At 41.6% G+C, this 19,491-nt stretch overlaps 1 protein-coding gene across 3 annotated transcripts in view; it reads left to right on the plus strand.

The window, feature by feature from the left end:
- The window catches only part of pde1a (phosphodiesterase 1A, calmodulin-dependent), a 605,934-nt gene that overhangs the window by 513,719 nt on the left and 72,724 nt on the right, over positions 1-19,491 (plus strand). For all 3 annotated transcript variants that reach the window (XM_043693462.2, XM_087988965.1, XM_087988966.1), the window contains 3 exons: positions 1,962-2,144; positions 12,791-12,857; positions 12,946-13,062. In XM_043693462.2, coding sequence (XP_043549397.1) covers positions 1,962-2,144; positions 12,791-12,857; positions 12,946-13,062 — 367 coding nt within the window. The remainder of the gene's footprint in view (positions 1-1,961; positions 2,145-12,790; positions 12,858-12,945; positions 13,063-19,491) is intronic.

A 19,491-nucleotide genomic window follows, 5' to 3' on the forward strand; every position in this document is an offset into this window, starting at 1 on the left:
TGCATAAGAAGTATTTCAGAGAAGCTTTACTAAACTAAAACCTGGATTAAGTCAATTGCATTATAAGAAAGACTCAACAGGTTTGGCCAGTATTTTCTGGAGTTTAAAAGACATAACTTAATTGAAAATATGACAGGATTCATCGATGGTCAAAGGGCCTCTTCTGCGCTGTATTTTACTGTTTCCTCTTGTGGGAGAATCTAGAAACTAAAGCTCATAGTTTTAAAAAAAGGGGCTTCCACTTCAAACATTTCTTTTCTTGAAAGGTTATCAGTCTTTGAAATTCCCTTACTCAAGACTCATTGGTCTAGAATTTTTGAATATTTTTAAGGCAGAGATGGATTCCTGATTACCAAAGGGATGAAAGATTATTGGAATATACAGGAATGTAGAGTTCAGGTTAAAATCAGATCAGCGATGATCGTATTGAATAGCAGAGCAGGGTTGAAGGGCTGAATGACCTTTTCTTGTTTGCATGTTTGTAAGTCTGTACAGATCATTGATAAAAGTATCAACACTTTCCCCACGTCACTGAGTACACTTGTTAAATTTAGCCCATGAGACAATGTTATTTTTTCGCAGATTGATGTAGGCATGAGTGTCATATCAGTTGCTCATACTTTCTTTGTTGACCCTGTCCCTGGCTAGGATACTGGCTGCATAGCTATCCACTGAGTACAACAGTGCACTGACCTGTTTACTGCTTGGCTTCACCATGAATCTAAATACAACATGCTACCTGGCCAATTCAGCTATGTAGGAATATATTACTGCAGATGTTGGAATCTGTACTGATCTCAACAAATGCTGGAGATCACAACAGGTCAGACAGCATCCATGGAGAGAGAGAGCTAGCTAACATTTTAAATCTAGATAACGCTTCATCAGAGCTGAAGTAAAGTGTGGACAGGACAGCATTAATACTCTAGGTTGGGCTAGGGGGAGGGTTACTGGGGGTAGTGGATGTAGGGTGCCGGTGCAGAAAAGATGTTAATAGTTCAGATTAAGTGATCGGAATGTGAGAATGGCAGACCAATGGTGTATCTCCTGCCAGACTTGAAAAAACAATGTGGGATGGGGGGAGGGGAAGGACATGATAACAAGCTAAAACAAAGAAATCTTCACAACTTGAAGGTGTTGAACTCAATACAGAGGAACCTTGATTGTCAAGGTTGGGGCTGGTGTTGGATGGGGTTGGGGGCGCGGACAGGGGCGGTGTTGGATGGCATTGGATAGGTGGGCAGGGTTGGGGGCCAGGCAGGGGCGGTATTGGATGGGGTTGGGGGACGGGGTTGGGGAGTGGGTGGCGGGGCGGAGGCTCGCATACGGTGTGCTGTTGTCTCGTCTCCTGAACAGGGAGTGGACTTAACAGAAAACTCCAAGCCCCAGAGGAAAGGCATTGAATCAATTAACCAAATAATCAATTATCCGAACGAAATAGTGCTCCCCCATTTCGTTCGAATAATCGAAGTTCCTCTGTATTAAGTCCAGAAGGCAATAAAGTGCCTCGTCTGAAGATGAGATGTCATATCTCCAGTTTGCGTTGTGATTCACTGGAACACTGCAGCATGCCGCGGACGTACACGTGGACATGTGAGCGTCTTGCAGATTATGGAAGTGCTGTCCATGAAAGAGGCTTAAGAACAGGATATCAAATGTAAAATCTTCCAAGTTTATTGATGGTATTAACACAGATGACAAAGAAATTTGCATTTAATGCACTGAAATAATGGTAAAATATTGAAAGGAACAGTTGGGAAGAATACTGAACAAGAAATGGACTGGAATTTATTATCAAAATATAATTCAAATGATAAATTCAAAGCGCGGGCACAATTTACTATAAAGCAAGATAAAGTGTGAAGAGGGATAAAATCCAAAGGCAGCTGCTTTGGATTAATATTTCTTTAGAAGGGAGTAACTTTGGGTTGAAGCTTTATACATTTTTTTTTCTTCGTCAGACGGCTCTTGGACACTGAGGATGAACTCAGCGATATCCAATCAGATTCCGTTCCATCAGAAGTCCGGGACTGGTTGGCATCCACCTTCACGAGGAAGATGGGGGTGATGAGAAAAAGGCCAGCAGAAAAGCCCAGATTTCGCAGCATTGTTCATGCTGTTCAAGCCGGCATTTTTGTCGAGAGGTAAATGAAAGTGTATTTGCAGTGTTGTGGTATTGCTTTTGATTAATACCTGTAATTTGTAAAAACTGAAAGGTAAAGTTTAATGTTGCTGTTTTTAAAATTGTTGTTGAATGGTTTACATTTACTCTAAAATGCTCGATGATTTTCAATCTATTAAGAAGTGCAGTTTTGAGATTGTAAGAAATCTATTCTGTCTGAAGAACTACACCAATAATTATTTGTGCTAAATATACACATGAGCATTGTGAACAGGATTGTAAAGGGCTATTTCCATAATCTCGTAGAGTGGCAGTCAGAGAACTGGGTCTGTAGTTTTAGAGCTCTACCTCTGTTTTACTCTCTGTGACTGTGAGAAAAGTAAACTATTCACATCCTCCTGACTTCTCAACCTGACTACAAGGCTTTGATGGTTTTGGCCACATCATCCTCTTTCAATGCTGCTCTGCCAGCTGTACGTGACCTTTCATGCCTCTTTTCAGTCTTATTAATCAAATCATAGGCAGATAATCACCTTTGATGTCTTTATCTATCTGCTGACTTCCGGTGTCTCCAAAGGATCTACCCTCTACCCTTCATTGCTTCTTATCTGCATGTTACCCCTGAGGAACATAATCTAAAACTATAATGTCAGTTTTTACATGGACAATGACAACACCAAACTCCACTTCACCACCATCTCTCTCTACCCATTCACCACGTCTCTACTCATCCACTGCCTCTAAATTATCAGATTGTTTTTCTGACATCCATTATTTCATCAGCACACATTTCCTCCAATGCATTGTCTGATGCTGAACCTAATTTCTGACCACTCTTGGGGGAATCTCGAACGAGAGGACATAATTACAGAATAAGGGGATACAGTACTCATTTACAACCGAGATGCAAAAGAATTTCTTCTCTCAAAAGGTAGTGAATGCTTGGTAATTCTGTATCGTAAGTGTTGTGGAGACTAGATCACTGTAAATATTTAAAGAGGAGGTAGATAGAGTTTTGCGATATGGAAGAGTTGAGGCTTGTGAGAAGCTGATATGAAAGGGGAGTTGAGGTCTGGGCAGATCTTACAAAATCAAAGAGTGTGGAATTCCTGATAAAGGGCTTATGCCCGAAATGTCAACTCTCCTGCTCCTTGGATACTATCTGGCCTGCTGTGCTTTTCCAGTGCCACTCTTTTTGACTCTGATCTTCAGCATCTGCAGTCCTCACTTTCTCTTAGATCTTATCGAATGTTGGAAAGGCTTTCAGGGATGAACGTCCTACTTCTGTTCCTACTTCTTATGTTCTATTACTCTAAAACTGTACACCTCTCTGCCTCTCTTTGCTCCTTTAAGTTGCTTCCTAAAATTTGTGTTGTGACCTCAATTTTAACATTTGTTCTCAAGCTTTGACTTTTAACAGATCTGTGGAGTAACTTGAGGATGGTTTATTGTGTTAAAAGTGGCATATAAATGCTAGTTGTTATTGTTGATTAATCACAGCTCCCTGCTGAGGGGTATAAGCTTGCAGAATTTAATATTTAAACAGCATTTACATGTCATCTTGTAAAATATCTCATGCAGTGCATTTTGGGTACCTGTGACTGCTGTTATGAAGGAAAATGTTGCTCCAAACACCTCCATCTATTAGCTTACTCACTTGGAGTTATTCATATGCAGTCCTAGATACACATAATATTTTAATCTTTCATTGGAAGTGGGTGTTCCTGTCAAGGCCAGCATTTGTTGTCATTCTCTAATGGATTGCTTGGCCATTCGAGTTAAGAGTTAACTACATTGCTGTGGATCTGGAGTTACATATCAGCCAAAGCAGGTAAGGATGGCAGATTTCCTTCCCAAAAGAACATTCATGAAACAGATGGATTATATTGAAAATCGATGGTAATTTCCTGGAGCCATTAGCTTTTTATTCCAGCTTTATTCAATGAATTTGGGGAAACAATAGTTTACTGTTAATGTCTCTGTTAATGTTCTGAGAATATAGGTTTGAATCCTACCATGGCATTTGAATTCAATACAAATCTTGAATAAAAGGCTTGCTAAAGGTGACTATGTAACTGCTGCTGATTATTCTAAAAGCCCATCTGCTTCACTAATATTCTTTCAGAAAGAAATCTGCTTTCCTTACTTGGTTTGGTCTATATGTGACTCTAGATCCATAGCAACATGGCTGACTGTTAGCTAGCCCCTGGGCAGTTGGGGATGGGCAATAAATGCTGGCTGGCTTAGCTATGACACCACTCCCCTGAAAGAATTTTAAAAAGGCATTTTACTAATTGCCATGGTGTTAGTTGAACCCACGTACCTGACCATTATCCTGAACTTTAGGATTAGTGTTTCACTGATACTGATACAGATACAATGGGTTAAATGGGCTCCTTCTGTACTGTAAAATTCCATGATTATATGATGTTACTAGCATGGCACCATCTCCAATTCAGGTGATGTTCTTATTCTCACTCCATGTTATCAATATCATATCCAATATGAATGACATGAAAAACAGAAGTGGAAGCCACAGCCCAATTTATTATGGCAGAAGTGCTAAGGCTGACGTGAGTGGATTCCCCCAACTGTATATATCTAACCAAGATAGAACCGAGCAAGTCCTGATCTTTATAGCTTATTACTGCACTGAATAATGCATTCTTTGAGTGAGCTTTCAAGGGAGCTTGTAATAATTACACATGAGGCTGAAGTTCATGAGTAAATATTGAGTTGGTTTGTCAGGGAGTTGGAAATCTCCACAAATCTTTAAGGTGGCAAACCGGATCTAAATTGGGAGTTCTGCCCCCTTTCCCAGCTCGAAATTTTTAATAGTGCAAGAGAAGAGTACATACAGTGTGTAGCTGTGGTACGCCGAATTAGGCATCTCTTAGCGCTGAGAGAAAGTGAGCACTGCAGATGTTGGAGATCAGAGTCAAGAGTGTGGTGCTGGAAAGGGACAGCAATTCAGGTATCATCTGAGGAGCAGGAGAATCTATGTTTCCGGCATGAGTTCTTCATCAGGAATCTCTTAGTGCTTCCTAATCTTCATGATTTTGAGGTAGGCTCTCAAGAGTTTATTGTTCATCAACCTTCAAGAGTGTGAACAACCATAGTAGGGATGAGGGAACTATTGAAAGATAACTTCAGTAGGTCTTTAACAGGTCCCTATGTCACCCATATTACTCTACCCAGCCCCAGTGGCCTTTCATATCCTCTCTTTCAGCTCACTATACTTCTGTGCCCATAATAGGTACTCGTAACAGAGCAAATTAATTCTTTAGTAACACTAGTAGAAAAGCTTAAAAAAGAGCTATTATGACCTTTTTTAGTAATGCTGTTACCCAAGTCTCATAAAATTTCAAATCAACCACACCTTTAAGGTGTCAATAGCACCAACTACAAGCATATGCTACCTCTTTATCTTGTGTAAATAAACAATAGGTCATTCACAAAATAGATTTAAGAAGAAGCTGCCAGTAAAGCAATGTTTCCTTTGTGTACAACCACTTGAACAAACTAATGGATGTCTGGCTCAAAACCAAGTCTCCGTATGTATGTTTGACTCGTGATGCTTCACAGGCAGGTGAAATGGATTTCTCCGAGCTTCATTGGAAATTCAGTCATTCTGCCCATTTTGCCAAACAATAGAATACAGGTTTGCTGAGATCCTTTAACAACATTAAAAAGTCAGCACATTTTCATTACAGCCTTCACTGGTGATTGAAACTTTTTTAAATAGGCAGAACCTGGCAGATGTTGGGCCCTCAGTTTCTCGTATAGTTGATTGTGTTGCTAAAGTGCTCTTTGTAGGCACAATGCAGTTTCACTAATTGTACAAATAGCTCCACCTTTAAGATTTGAAATAGAGTCACTATCTTGAGTAAGCCTTCGAGAATTTCAATTCTGTTTGCCCTATGTGCTCATCTTCTCCGATGTGTGCTTTTCTCTTTTTTTTAACTCAGTCATTTTGCTACTTTTACATTCTTATATCCAATGGAAACAACTTTATCCTGCACCTTTATGTTCTTTTTTTTAAACTGGTGTCCCTCTGGGTGTCCCGCCCACCCTCCGAGGACCCCTTCTCCCACCTCCAACACACTCCATCCATCTGGACACCCCATGCCAGTCTATTACCCGGCCTCGATCTCTTCATTTCCAACTGCCACCAGGAATTAATTGCCTCAACCTGTCTATCCCCCTCCCCCACTCCAGCCTCTCACCCTCACAACGTGCAACCCTCCAGTCCCTCTGCTCCAATCCCAACCTCACCATCAAACCAGCGGACAAAGGGGGTACAGTGGTAGTTTGGCGCACTGACCTCTACACTGGTGAAGCCACATGCCAACTTGAAGACACCTCCTCCTACCTCCCCCTCGACCATGACCTCTCCCCCCATCACCAAACCATCATCTCCCAGACCTTACACAACCTCATCACCTCAGTAGATCTCCCACCAACAGCCTACAACCTCATAGTTTGGGAACCCTGCACCACCCGCTTCTACCTCCTTTCCAAGATCCACAAGCCTGACCACCCCTGGCCAATCCATTGTCTCAGCACGCTCCTACCCCACCGAACTCATCTCCACCTACCTCAATATTGTCCTATTCCCCCCTAATCCAGGAACTCCCCACATACGTTCGGGACACCACCCACACTCTCCACATCCTCCAACACTTTCATTTCCCCGGCCCCCAACACCTCATCTTCACCATGGACATCCAATCTCTCTACACTCCATCTGCCATGAGCAAGGCCTCCAAGCCCTCCGTTTCTTCCTCTCCTGAAGTCCCTACTTGTACCCTTCCACTGGCACTCATTCGTTTGACTGAACTGGTCCTCACCTCAACAATTTCTCTTTCGAATCCTCCCTCCAGATGAGCGGGGTAGCCACAGGTATCCGCATGATCCACAGCTATGCCTGTCTCCTATTTTGGCTACGTAGAACAGTCCATCTTCTGGAGTTACACCGGCACCACTCTCCACCTCTTCCTCGGCTACATTGATGACTGCATTGGCTCCACCTCATGCTCCCACGAGGAGGTTGAGCAGTTTATCAATTTCACCAATACATTTCACCCCAACCTTAAATCCACATGGACCATCGCTGACACCTCCCTCCTCTTCCTGGACCTATCCATCTCCATCAATGATGACCAACTCATCACCGACATTTTTTACAAACCCACCAACTCCCACAGCTACCTGGATTACACCTCTTCCCACCCTACCTCCTGCAAAGATGCCACCCCCTATTCCCAATTCCTCCGCCTCCGCCGTATCTGCTCCCGGGAAGACTCGTCCCACCTCCGAACACAGCAGATGGCCTCCTTCATTAAAGACCATAATTTCCCTTCTCACGTGGTTAAAGATGCCCTCCAATGCATCTCATTCACGTCCCGCACCTCCGTCCTCAGACGCCACCCCTCCAACCGTAACAAGGACTGAACCCCCTGGTGCTCACCTTCCACCCTACCAACCTTCGCATAAGCCGCAACATGCCGACATGTTCGCCACCTCCAAAAAGACCCCTCCACCAGGGATATATTTCCCTTCCACCAATATCCGCTTTCTGCAAAGACCGTTCCCTCCGTGACTACTTGGTCAGGTCCACGCCCCCCAACAACCCACCCTCCCATCCTGTCACCTTCCCCTGCCACCGCAGGAATTGCAAAACCTGTGCCACACCTCTCCCTCACCTCCATCCAAGGCCCCAAATGAGCCTTCCACATCCATCAAAATTTCACCTCACATCCACCAATATCATTTATTGTATCCGTTGCTCCCGATGCAGACTCCTCGACATTGGGGAGACTGGACGCCTCCTCGCAGAGCGCTTTAGGGAACATCTCCGGGACACCCGCACCAATCAACCCTGCGGCCCAACATTTCAACTCCCCCTCCCACTCAGCCAAGAACATGTAGGTCCTGGGTCTCCTCCACCGGCACTCCCTCACCACCCGACGCTTCATCTTCCGCCTCAGAACCTTCCAACCCCAGGGCATCAATGTGGACTTCACCAGTTTCGTCATTTCCCCTCTCCCCACCTTACCCCAGTTCCAAACTTCCCGCTCATGTTCTGTCCCACCTATCACTCATGTCCTCTCCCACCTATCCGCTCCACCCTCCTCTCCGACCTATCATCTTTACCCCTTCCTCCAACCACCTTTTGCACACTCAACTACCTTCTCCCCAGCCCCACCCCCTCCCCCTCCCATTTATCTCTCCACTCCTGAGTCTTTCGGCCTCATTCCTGATGAAGGGCTCCTGCTTGAAACGTCGATTTTCCTGCTCCTCGGATGCTGCCTGACCTGCTGTGCTTTTCCAGCACCACTCTAACCTTGACTCTAATCTCTAGCATCTGCAGACCTCTCTTTTGCTCTGTCAGCTCAGTTGGCTGGATAGCTGGTTTGCAATGCAGTGTGACACCAACAGCGTGGATTCAGTTCCTATTCTGCCTAAAGTTACCATGAAGGACCATTCTTCACAACATCTTGCCTTGCTCAAGGTGTGGCGACCCTCGGATTAAACCATCACCAATTATCTCTGTCTAATGAGGGAGCACCCCTGTGATCCAATAGGACTATGGAAACTTTATCTCTGGCTATCTATTTAAGGTGGAACCAATACAGTTAATAGTGTTTACCTCTGATTGTCAGAACCATAATTTCCAACCTAAAGTTTTCAGTTTTTCAAATCACAGAAATATTAGACTTCTAATCTAATACTTAAGCATCAAAGTATGAACAGAAGCTGCTGGCAAGGAGCAATACTTGCAGAATAGGGCATAGGTTAGAGGATCAGCCCTAGACCATGCTAGTACACATGGCCTGATTATACTTGGCTATGATAATTTACCTTTATTACAGAAAGGGCTGAGGAATTTTCAATAAAGATGCAAAAAACCCTGTAAGTGACACCTGAATTGTGTTGGCATATTTTATGTTTTGACTCTACGTAAATTCAAATTGGCATTATTAAAATATTGATTTGCCTCCCTTCATTGTAGGTGTTGAATAGCAAACTGTATTTTCAGTCTTTTTCTATTTATTCAAATATTTACATTTCAACATTATTTTTCCTTATTTAGAACAAATTACATGTCATGTAGGCGAAGCAGTAATGCACAAAAAAATCTTGGAAACATTTACCTTAACTCTAAATATTGGGAATGGAGTAAACGTTTATTCAAGTCTTGAGACAGACTGAGAAAAATAAACCTTATTTAGATTATCTGGTTAATCGTATTAGAAATAAAATAACTAAATCTCTAAATCTGTTATATAGACACACGTTCTGATCACCAGCAAGATTCATCAGGGCCAAAGTCTTTCTTTAAACATATTCATTCATTTGAATATTCATTTAAGCATTTTAAAATGACTGCTGGAAAGGGGCAAATGTTTAACTACCTAAATCATATTCCCAGTACTGAATGATGTAAAAGCAAATTCTAACCACAGTGTGATCAAATTCCTAATCAGCTTTTCTTTTCAAAGTAATTGTAGACTGCTGCAACAGCACCTCCCAAATCCATGACTTCTATCTCTTAATAAAACAAGGCAACAGATATATTTGAATACTATCACCTGCAAGTTCCACTCCAATCTATAGGTTGAAACAATGTCATCGTTCTTTTGCTGTTGCTGGATCAAAATCTTGCAACACTTTTCCTACACACCATGGGCTGCAGCAGTTCAAGAAGACAATTCAACACCATTTTCTCAAGGGCAACCAGGAATTGGTAATGAATCCTGCCCACACCCCCTGAACAAGAAACCTAAGGCATGGTCCCACTAAATAACTAAACAGTTTAAGCAGTAATATCACATACCCCTGTTTCAGTTTCTCATGTTCTATGTTCTTTAGGGAATTAATGGAAAGTTCAGTTAGGCTTATGTCTAAACTCAAGAAGATCATAATCATAGAAACAGACATATATCATGGAAACAGACATTTTGGTCCAACCTGTCCATGCCAACCATAATCTCAAACTAAACTAGTCCCACCAGCCTATGCTTCACCCATATACCTCCAAATATTTCTTATTCATGTACTTATCTAAATGTACTTTAAACATTGTAACTTTACAAATGTCCACCTCTTCCTCTGGAAGTTCATCCCACAAACGAACTACTGTCTGTGAAAATAAAAAGGTTCCTCATGTCTTTTTGAAAATTTTTCTTTCACTTTAAAAACATGCCCCTAGTCTTGAAATCCCCACCCTAGGAAAAATACACCAGCCACTCACTTTATCTATATCCCTCATGATTTTATAAACCTCTGTAAGATCACCCCTCAACCTCCTATGCTCCAGTGAAAAAAGTCCTGGCCTATCCTGATAATTTTTATAACTCAAACTTTCCATTCCTGGCAACATCCTGATAAATCTCTTCTGAACTCTATTATAATTGATAACATACTTCTTATAGCTGGGTGACCAGAATTGGCACAGTTCTTCAGAAGAGGCCTCACCTGTACAACCTCAACATAACATCCCAACTCCTATAATCAAAGGTCTGAGCAATGAAGGCTTATTCTATACAAATATGGACAAAATCTAGATATATTGAGGTTAGTACTAACTAAGCTGCTCCTCAACATTTCTGATTTCTCAGAGGAGTAAGACGTCATTGTCTTGTCAAGTAAAGCTCCAAATGGCAAAGACATGACTCATCTGACATAACCAGGTATAATTCCCAGCTTTTTACAGATGTGGCTACAATTTTCCCTCAGTTTATTTGTTGCTTCCCCTTCCACCTGTCATGTTAGTAATAATGGTACATGTACAACACTTGGCCACCACCACAATCAATACTTCCTGTTTTCAATTTCAACAACCTTGAAAATCCAAAAAAGATGGTTCACTTTCAGCTATTTATGATATCACCTCAAAACCAATATATAATCGTAAAATGTAGGCTGTTTTTTTTTTTACAGTCAGTAGAGAAGAACTGCACTTTACACATAGCCAGGAAAAGAAAAAAAACCCCATAAAGCTCTGTTGGCAGATTTCTCTTTTCCAACATATCAGTTTGAATATGGCACACTGTTATGGGGATCTCCAGTCAGCCAGCAACAATGATGTCATCAGGTGGGGTAAGCAGCCAATCCCATTGACGTATTCTCACCAACAACAAAACTTGTAGTTAAAGTCAGTGAGTGTTTTGACTGTAGCTTGTAAAATTTACAAGCAACTGAATTAAAGATTGGGACTAAGGTGGAGGCCAAAGTATAATAAAGGCACTTCCAAAAATTCAAAAACTGTGTTATCATAATGGTAAAGTATAACTTTCATCAAATAGAAAAATTGTTATTTTTGCAACAGTGAGGCTGCCTTGGAATAGTTAAGAACTGAGATGTCTTTTAAAAATCAAGCTACAGCTCATTCAACAAGGTCTAAGTTTTCAAGAATTTCTACATTAGGCCCAAGAGCATTAGATTGAATGTTTTTGTTAGTTCAACAATTTTCAATTAATTGCACACTTGGGGAATCATAATAACTCGATCTATGGGGAAGTATAGAATGACTAAAAGCAGCTTGTACTTTTCTGCATTTAACTGAATATGTGCAAACACCAGAAACTGCTGTCAGTGTCAGGAGAGTAATGACGGGAATGTTCTCAGGTTCCTTGTCATTAATACTACAAAATCCAGGCTAAGGAGGAAAAGCTTTGGTGAGACAAAGAAAAACTGCAACTTAAGCAATGAGCAAGATGCAGCAAAACATTAAGAAGCACATTAAAGAACTCAAAATGAATTCTGAATCTATGTTCTGCCTTTAAATTCCTGCTTCAAACTAGATTCTAGATTCTAAATTGTCCATTTTGTTTGTGAGGAACTAATAAACTCGATGGATCATCATCAAAGGCATTGTGGTCCAAACTATAAAAAGGGAATTTTATTTATTACATTATGTCATACATGCAAGCTGTGCAACTACTTACTCTCCCCTCTGCGACTCACACTAGTATCAGTTGGAAAATCAAGCAGTTTATGAGTCACTCACATTTGATTTAAGACCCAGGTTGTTAACATGAGCACACTGTAAGATCTACCATCTTAATATCACATTACTAGCAGTCCTTAAGTCTAATAAGTGCAAAATTTATAAAGGTAAAAATCAGCAAAAATAGCTGAATAATCTTCTCAGCAGCCCACATGATTGGCACCACATCCATCAACATTTCACCGCTGATAGTCAATAGCAGCTCTGTGTACCATCACCAAGATGCACTGCAGAAGTTCATTAGGGCTCTTTAGCCAGAACTTTCCGAACCCATGATTGCTACCATCTCAAAGGATAAAGGCATCAGATAGATGAGAACACCACCACCTGCAAGTTCCCTGCTGAGCCACGAACCACTGTCGCTGGGTCAACATCCTGAAACTTCCTCCCTAAAGGCATTGTGGGTCGACATATGCCACATGGATTGCAGTGATTTAAGAAGACAGCTTACGATCACTTTCTCAAGGACAATAAGGGAAGAGGAATAAATACTTAGCCCAGTCATGAATTAATATAAAAATAATTGCATTACGAAAAGAAATGGCCATCAGAGCTTCTTATAAATGGAAAAATATAGAAAAGTATGAGTTTTATTTCAGGGTTGTGTTACTGAAACCTGTTGTCAAATATATACTTATCATTTTGATTTTAAGGATGTACCGAAGAACATCAAACATGACTGGACTGACTTATCCATCAGCAGTGATATCTGCTTTAAAGGTGTGTAACACAACAGTTTTAAAAACTCTGACAATATGAGATTAGTTAAGCATTATGTCTAAATTTGACATTTCTTTTCTTTTTGCAGAATGTTGATAAATGGTCATTTAATGTATTCGCCCTCAATGAAGCCAGTGGGGACCATGCTCTGAAGTTCATGGTGCACGAGTTGTTCACCCGATATGATCTTATCAATCGCTTCAGGGTCAGGAAACTTTCAAGTTTAATATATAATTAAAACAAAGCAATTTATTTTCCAAATCATTGGCCAGAAAATGTTAATTGAATCCAGTACATCTTAACGTATCTGTATGCGACTGCCCATCAAATAAATATTTCTTTGTAATGTATTCAGTTAGAATTTCTAGTGAATAACAATATTGATTGAAAATAACCTACTCATTTTGCCACTTATAACAATTGTGGTTTGCATGATGATTCAGAATTGTCTGACATCAACTCCCACTGAAAGATTAGATCCCTATCACTAAATGATTACTTAATCACGAACACCACATATCATAGGCTACAATGTAGATGAAGTTAATGATATTTTCTGTACATTTCCCTCCTCTCCAAGTTGTGCGGTTCATCCTTGTTTACCGTGTAGGTGAAAAATAATCAAATAACACATGAAAATGAATGCATCAATACTGACCATCATTGCAATCTGTAAATTTTAGTGAGTGGAACTGCAGACCAAGGAAGCACAAGAAATATGAAGGCAACAAATAGAAAATGTTGAGCCAAAGGAAGAATTTTCTGCTGTTTTGTTTTCCGATCATCCACTCCCAAAATCATGACCAGATGTGCGAAAACCAAGGCTGCCTACTCCAAAATCACATATGCAAATCAAATTCTCTACTGCTAACACTTTGACCTGAGCAAAATTTAAGCTGTTACTACAAAAATAAAGCTTTATTGAGTGTTGATGTACATAGATCACATCTTGATCACAGTAGGAAGTACCAAAAGTATTAAGATTATCATGTCTTGAATATGCTGGGTGGAATTTTCACTCCCCCAGCCTGAAGAAAGTGGAAATGGAGTTGGGGAGGGATAGTAAGAAATTACAGGGAGCTGCATCAGAACATTTCCTGAATGCATTCCTGTCATTAGAAGCATTTGGAGTGAATTGCCTAACAACTGAATAAAGTAAACATTGCCAGAGTCCTACTGGATCATAGTTCTGCTCTCTCATTAGAGAGAGATGATTGGTGATGGTTTAACCTGAGGGTCACCACAACTTGGGCAAAGGGAGATGTTGAGAAGGAGTGTCCTTCCTGGTAAACTCAGGCAGTGTAGGAACTGAATCCATGCTGTTGGTGTCACTCTGCATCACAAGCCAGCCTTTGAGCTAACTAACCCCTGCATGTACTCTACAGAGACAGTCTATCAATTTGAATAGTTAAGGCTCCAAACAGTGTTGTGAATAAAGGAGTAGTAAGTTTGTAGATGACACAAAAAAAAATTGGTGGTGTAGTGGACAATGAAGATTGTTATCTCAGAATACAACAGGACTTTAGTCAGATGGGCCTAGAAGTTGCAATGGAGTTTAATTTTGATAAATGTGAGGTGTTGCATTTTAGTGAGGCAAAACAGGGCAGGATTTATATACTTATTGGTAGAAGCTTGAGTGTTGCTAAACAAAGAGACATTAGAGTGCAAGTTCATAATTCCTTGATGGTGGAGTCACAGGTAGACAGGGTAGTGAAGAAGGTATTTGGTACACTTGCCTTTATTGGTCAGTGCATTGAGTGTTGAGATATCATGTTGTGGCTGTATAGGACGTTTGCTGGACACTTTTGGAATACTGTGTTCACTTCTGATCTCCCTACTATAGGAAAATGTTCAACTTGAAAGGGTTCAGAAAAAATTTACAAAGGTTGGAGGGGTTGAGCTATAAAGAGAGGCTGAAAGGTTGGGGCTATTTTCCCTGGAATATTGGAGACTGAAGGGTGACCTTATGGAAGTTTATATAAACATGATAAGGTGAATAGCTGAGATCTTTTTTCTCCCAGGGTGGGGGAATCCAAAACTAGAGGGCATGGATTCAAGGTGAGAGGGGAAAGATTTAAAACTGACATAAAGGGCAACATTTTCACACAAAGGGTTGTGCATGTATGGAATGAGCTGCCAGAGGAAGTGGTGGAGGCTGGGACAATTACAACATTTAAAAGGCATTTGGATAGGTATAGGAATAGGAAGGGTTTAGAGGGATAGGAGCCAAGTGCTGTAAAATGGGACTAGATTAGGTTAGGACATCTGGTCGGTATGGACGCGTTGGATCAAAGTGTCTGTTTCCTTGCTGTACATCTCTATGACTCCCATTCTGTCTGATGTTGTGGTCCCAAAGACCAAGGAAAATTCCTGCCTATTATATTGAAGAATCTGAACAACCACATTACCAACAGTTCTTCTGGGTTTTGGGTTATCAGACTGACCAGATAGGTAGGAGAAAAATTCAATTTTACCTCCTTTGAATTATTGCAACCATTACCCTGTGCTCACTCTTAAAGCTGGCATTTTGAAGACTCAGTAAGTCTGTAGACAGGCGCCTCAGAGTTACCATTCCTGGTGTGGAATGCTGTTACTTAATGATCACTAGGAATTAGGATGAGTTCAGCTGAGAGAAAAAAAAATCTATATGTCCCAACATTCCATATTCTGCCAACAAAGCAGGAGATTTAGTATTTCTGTCCTCTTGTCCTTCAGTTTAATTTGACATAATAGTAGATCATTTTGTAATAGTCATAGGGAAGTAAATCTGGGTCATATATATTATAAGTACATGAAACAGTACTGGTCAAGAAACAAAAACAGAAATTGCTAAGAGAAACTTGGCTGGCCTGGCAGTGTCTGTGGAGAGAAAGCAGAGTTAATGTTTTGAGTCGAGTGACCCTACTTCAGAATCCTACAGAACAGAGGATAGTGGTGGAAAGATGCTTTTCAGAATAGAGGGTTATGATTAGTGGTGTTCCACAGGGATCAATGCTGGGGCCCCTGCTGTTCGTGGTCTACATAAACAATTTGGAGGAAAACGTAGCTGGTCTAATTTGTAAATTTGTGGATGACACAAAGATTGGTGGACTTGTGGACAGTGAGAAGGCTTGTCAGAGATACAGGAGGATATAGCTCAAGTTGGAGGCATGGGCAGAAAAATGGCAGATGGAATTTAATCTGGGAAAATGTGAGGTGATGTTTTTTGGAAGGTCAAGTGCAGGTGGAAATTATGCAGTGAATGGCAGAACTTTTGGAGGGTTGATATGTAGAGAGATCTGGGTGTGCACGTCCACAGACTACTGAAGGTGGCAGTGTAGGTGGATAAGGTTGTATGAAAGGCTTAAGGCATGTTTGCCTTCGTTGGAAGGTTCATTGAGTATAAGGACAGGCAAGTTATGCTGCAGCTCTGTAGAACTTCAGTTAGGCCACACTTGGATAATTAGGTACACCACACCACCAGAAGGATGTGGATGCTTTTGAGAAGGTACAGAAAAGATTTACCCGGATATTGCCTGGTATGGGGGAATTTTACCTATGAAGAAAGATTGGATAGACTGGGTTTGTTTTCACTGGAATGCAGAGATTGAAGAAGTTTATAACATTGTGATCAGCATGGATAGAGTGGAAAGAATGAGGCTTTTTCCCAGGGTGGAGGGGTCAATTACCAGGGGACACAGTTTCAAGGTGGCTGGGTGTTTAAAAGAGATGTGTGAGGCAAGTTTTTCACATAAAGAGTGGTGACTGCCTGGACTGCGCTGCCAGAGGAGGTAGTGGAAGCAGACACAATAGCAGCATACAAGAATTTTAGAATATCCCTTATTGTCAGGAGTACTCAAGCGCAGTGAAAAGTTTGAAATGTCACCCCATGTGGCGCCGCCTTAAGTACAGAACTTAGGTACAAAAGTACCTGGGTGTATGCACGAATAGGAAGGGATTAGAGTCATAGAGATGTACAGCATGGAAACAGACCCTTCAGTCTAACCTGTCCATGCCGACCAGATATCCCAACCAAATCTAGTCCCACCAGCCAGCACCCAGCCCATATCCTTCCAAACCCTTCCCATCCAAATGCCTCTTAAATGTTGCAATTGTACCAGCCTCTACCACATCCTCTGGCAGCTCATTGCATACACGTACCACCCTCTGCATGAAAAGGTTGCCCCTTAGGTCTCTTTTATATCTTTCCCCTCTCACCCTAAACCTATGCCCTCTACTTCTGGACTCCCCGACCCCAGGGAAAAGACTTTGCCTATTTACCCTATCCATGCCCCTCATAATTTTGTAAACCTCTATAAAGGTCACCCCTCAGCCTTCGACGCTCCAGGGAAAACAGCCCCAGCCTCTCCCTATAGCTCAAATCTTCCAACCCTGGCAACATCCTTGTAAATCTTTTCTGAACCCTTTCAAGTTTCACAACATCTTTCCGACAGGAAGGAGACCAGAATTGCATGCAATATTCCAACAGTGGCCTAACCAATGTCCTGTACAGCCGCAACATGACCTCCTGTACTCAATACTTTGACCAATAAAGGAAAGCATACCAAACACCTTCTTCACTGTCCTATCTATCTGCGACTCCACTTTCAAGTAGCTATGAACCTGCACTGCAAGGTCTCTTTGTTCAGCAGCACTCCCGAGGACCTTACCATTAAGTGTATAAGTCCTGCTAAGATTTGCTTTCCTAAAATGCAGCACCTCGCATTTATCTGAATTAAATTCCATCTGCCACTTCTCAGCCCCAATTTTGGTGTCATCTGCAAACTTACTAACTGTACCTCTTATGCTCGCATCCAAATCATTTATGTAAATGAGAAAATGTAGAGGACCCAGCACTGATCCTTGTGGCACTCCACTGGTCACAGGCCTCCAGTCTGAAAACCCTCCACCACCACCTCTGTCTTCTACCTTTGAGCCAGTTCTGTATCCAAATAGCTAGTTCTCCCTTTATCCCATGAGATCTAACCTTGCTAATCGGTCTCCCATTGGGAACCTTGTCGAACACTTTACTGAAGTTCATATAGATCACATCTACTGCTCTGCCCTCATCAATCTTCTTTGTTACTTCTTCAAAAAACTCAATCAAGTTTGTGAGACATGATTTCCCACGCACAAAGCCATGTTGACTATCCCTAATCAGTCCTTGCCTTTCCAAATACATGTACATCCTGTCCCTCAGGATTCCCTCCAACAACTTACCCACCACTGAGATCAGGCTCACCAGTCTATAGTTCCCTGGCTTGTCTTTACCACCTTTCTTAAACAGTGGCACCACGTTTGCCAACGTCCAGTCTTCTGGCACCTCACCTGTGACTATCAATGATGCAAATATCTCAGCAAGAGGCCCAGCAATCACTTCTTTAGCTTCCTACAGAGTTCTTGGGTACACCTGATCAGGTCCTGGGATTTATCCACCTTTAACCGTTTCAAGACATCCAGCACTTACTCCTCTGTAATCTGGACATTTTGCAAATGTCACCAACTATTTCCCTACAGTCTATATCTTCCATATCCTTTTCCACAGTAAATATTGATGCAAAATATTCATTTAGTATCTCCCCCATTTTCTGTGGCTTCACACAAAGGCCGCCTTGCTGATCTTTGAGGGGCCCTATTCTCTCCCTAGTTACCCTTTTGTCCTTAATATATTTGTAAAAACCCTTTGGATTCTCCTTAATTCCATTTGCCAACGCTATTTCATGGCCCTGTTTTGCCCTTCTGATTTCCCTCTTAAGTATACTCCTACTTCCTTTATACTCTTCTAAGGATTCACTTATGTCTCCTTTCTATACCTGACATATGCTTCCTTCTTTTTCTTAACCAAACCCTCAATTTCTTTGATTCGGAGATGCCGGTGTTGGACTGGGGTACAAAGTTAAAAATCACACAACACCAGGTTATAGTCCAACAGGTTTAATTGGAAGCACACTAGCTTTCGGAGCGACACTCCTTCATCGGGTGATGAAGGAGCTCCACCTGATGAAGGAGTGTCGCTCCGAAAGCTAGTGTGCTTCCAATTAAACCTGTTGGACTATAACCTGGTGTTGTGTGATTTTTAACTCAATTTCTTTACTCATCCAGCATTCCCTATACCTACCAGCCTTCCCTTTCACCCTGACAGGAATATACTTTCTCTGGATTCTTGTTATCTCATTTCTGAAAGCTTCCCATTTTCCAGCCGTCCCTTTACCTGTGAACATCTGCCTCCAATCAGCTTTTGAAAGTTCTTGCCTAACACTGTCAAGAACTGTATTGTTCTTTGTTGTTTGTTCTTTGTTCTGATTGCAGCCAGGAAAAGGTAGTTGTTACACAGATGTCCAGCAAGATGGGGGAGGCAGGACTGGGAGTGGACAAGTGACTGAATGGGTGGAGATGGACACCACTGAGAAAGAAAGAAAGTTTGGCAGACAAAGGGATGATTAATAATAAGCCAGGCAAGGAGAAGAGTTGATAATTGGGTCCATACGTAGGTGAAAATCAATCGGCTGTGCTTCCCTGGCTTACTATCAACCATCCCCCTGTTTGCATATCTTTCTTTCTCTCTCTCTAGCTCTGCCTCCACCCACCCATTCACTACCCTTTTCCAAACCCCAACCCCCATTTCCTGCATACGGTATACCGTATACACCACCTT

Source organism: Chiloscyllium plagiosum, unplaced genomic scaffold (genome assembly GCF_037043375.1).
Source record: "Chiloscyllium plagiosum isolate Xiang-an unplaced genomic scaffold, Cpla_swu_hap1 HiC_scaffold_7, whole genome shotgun sequence".
In the NCBI taxonomy this organism is placed as follows: domain Eukaryota; kingdom Metazoa; phylum Chordata; class Chondrichthyes; order Orectolobiformes; family Hemiscylliidae; genus Chiloscyllium; species Chiloscyllium plagiosum.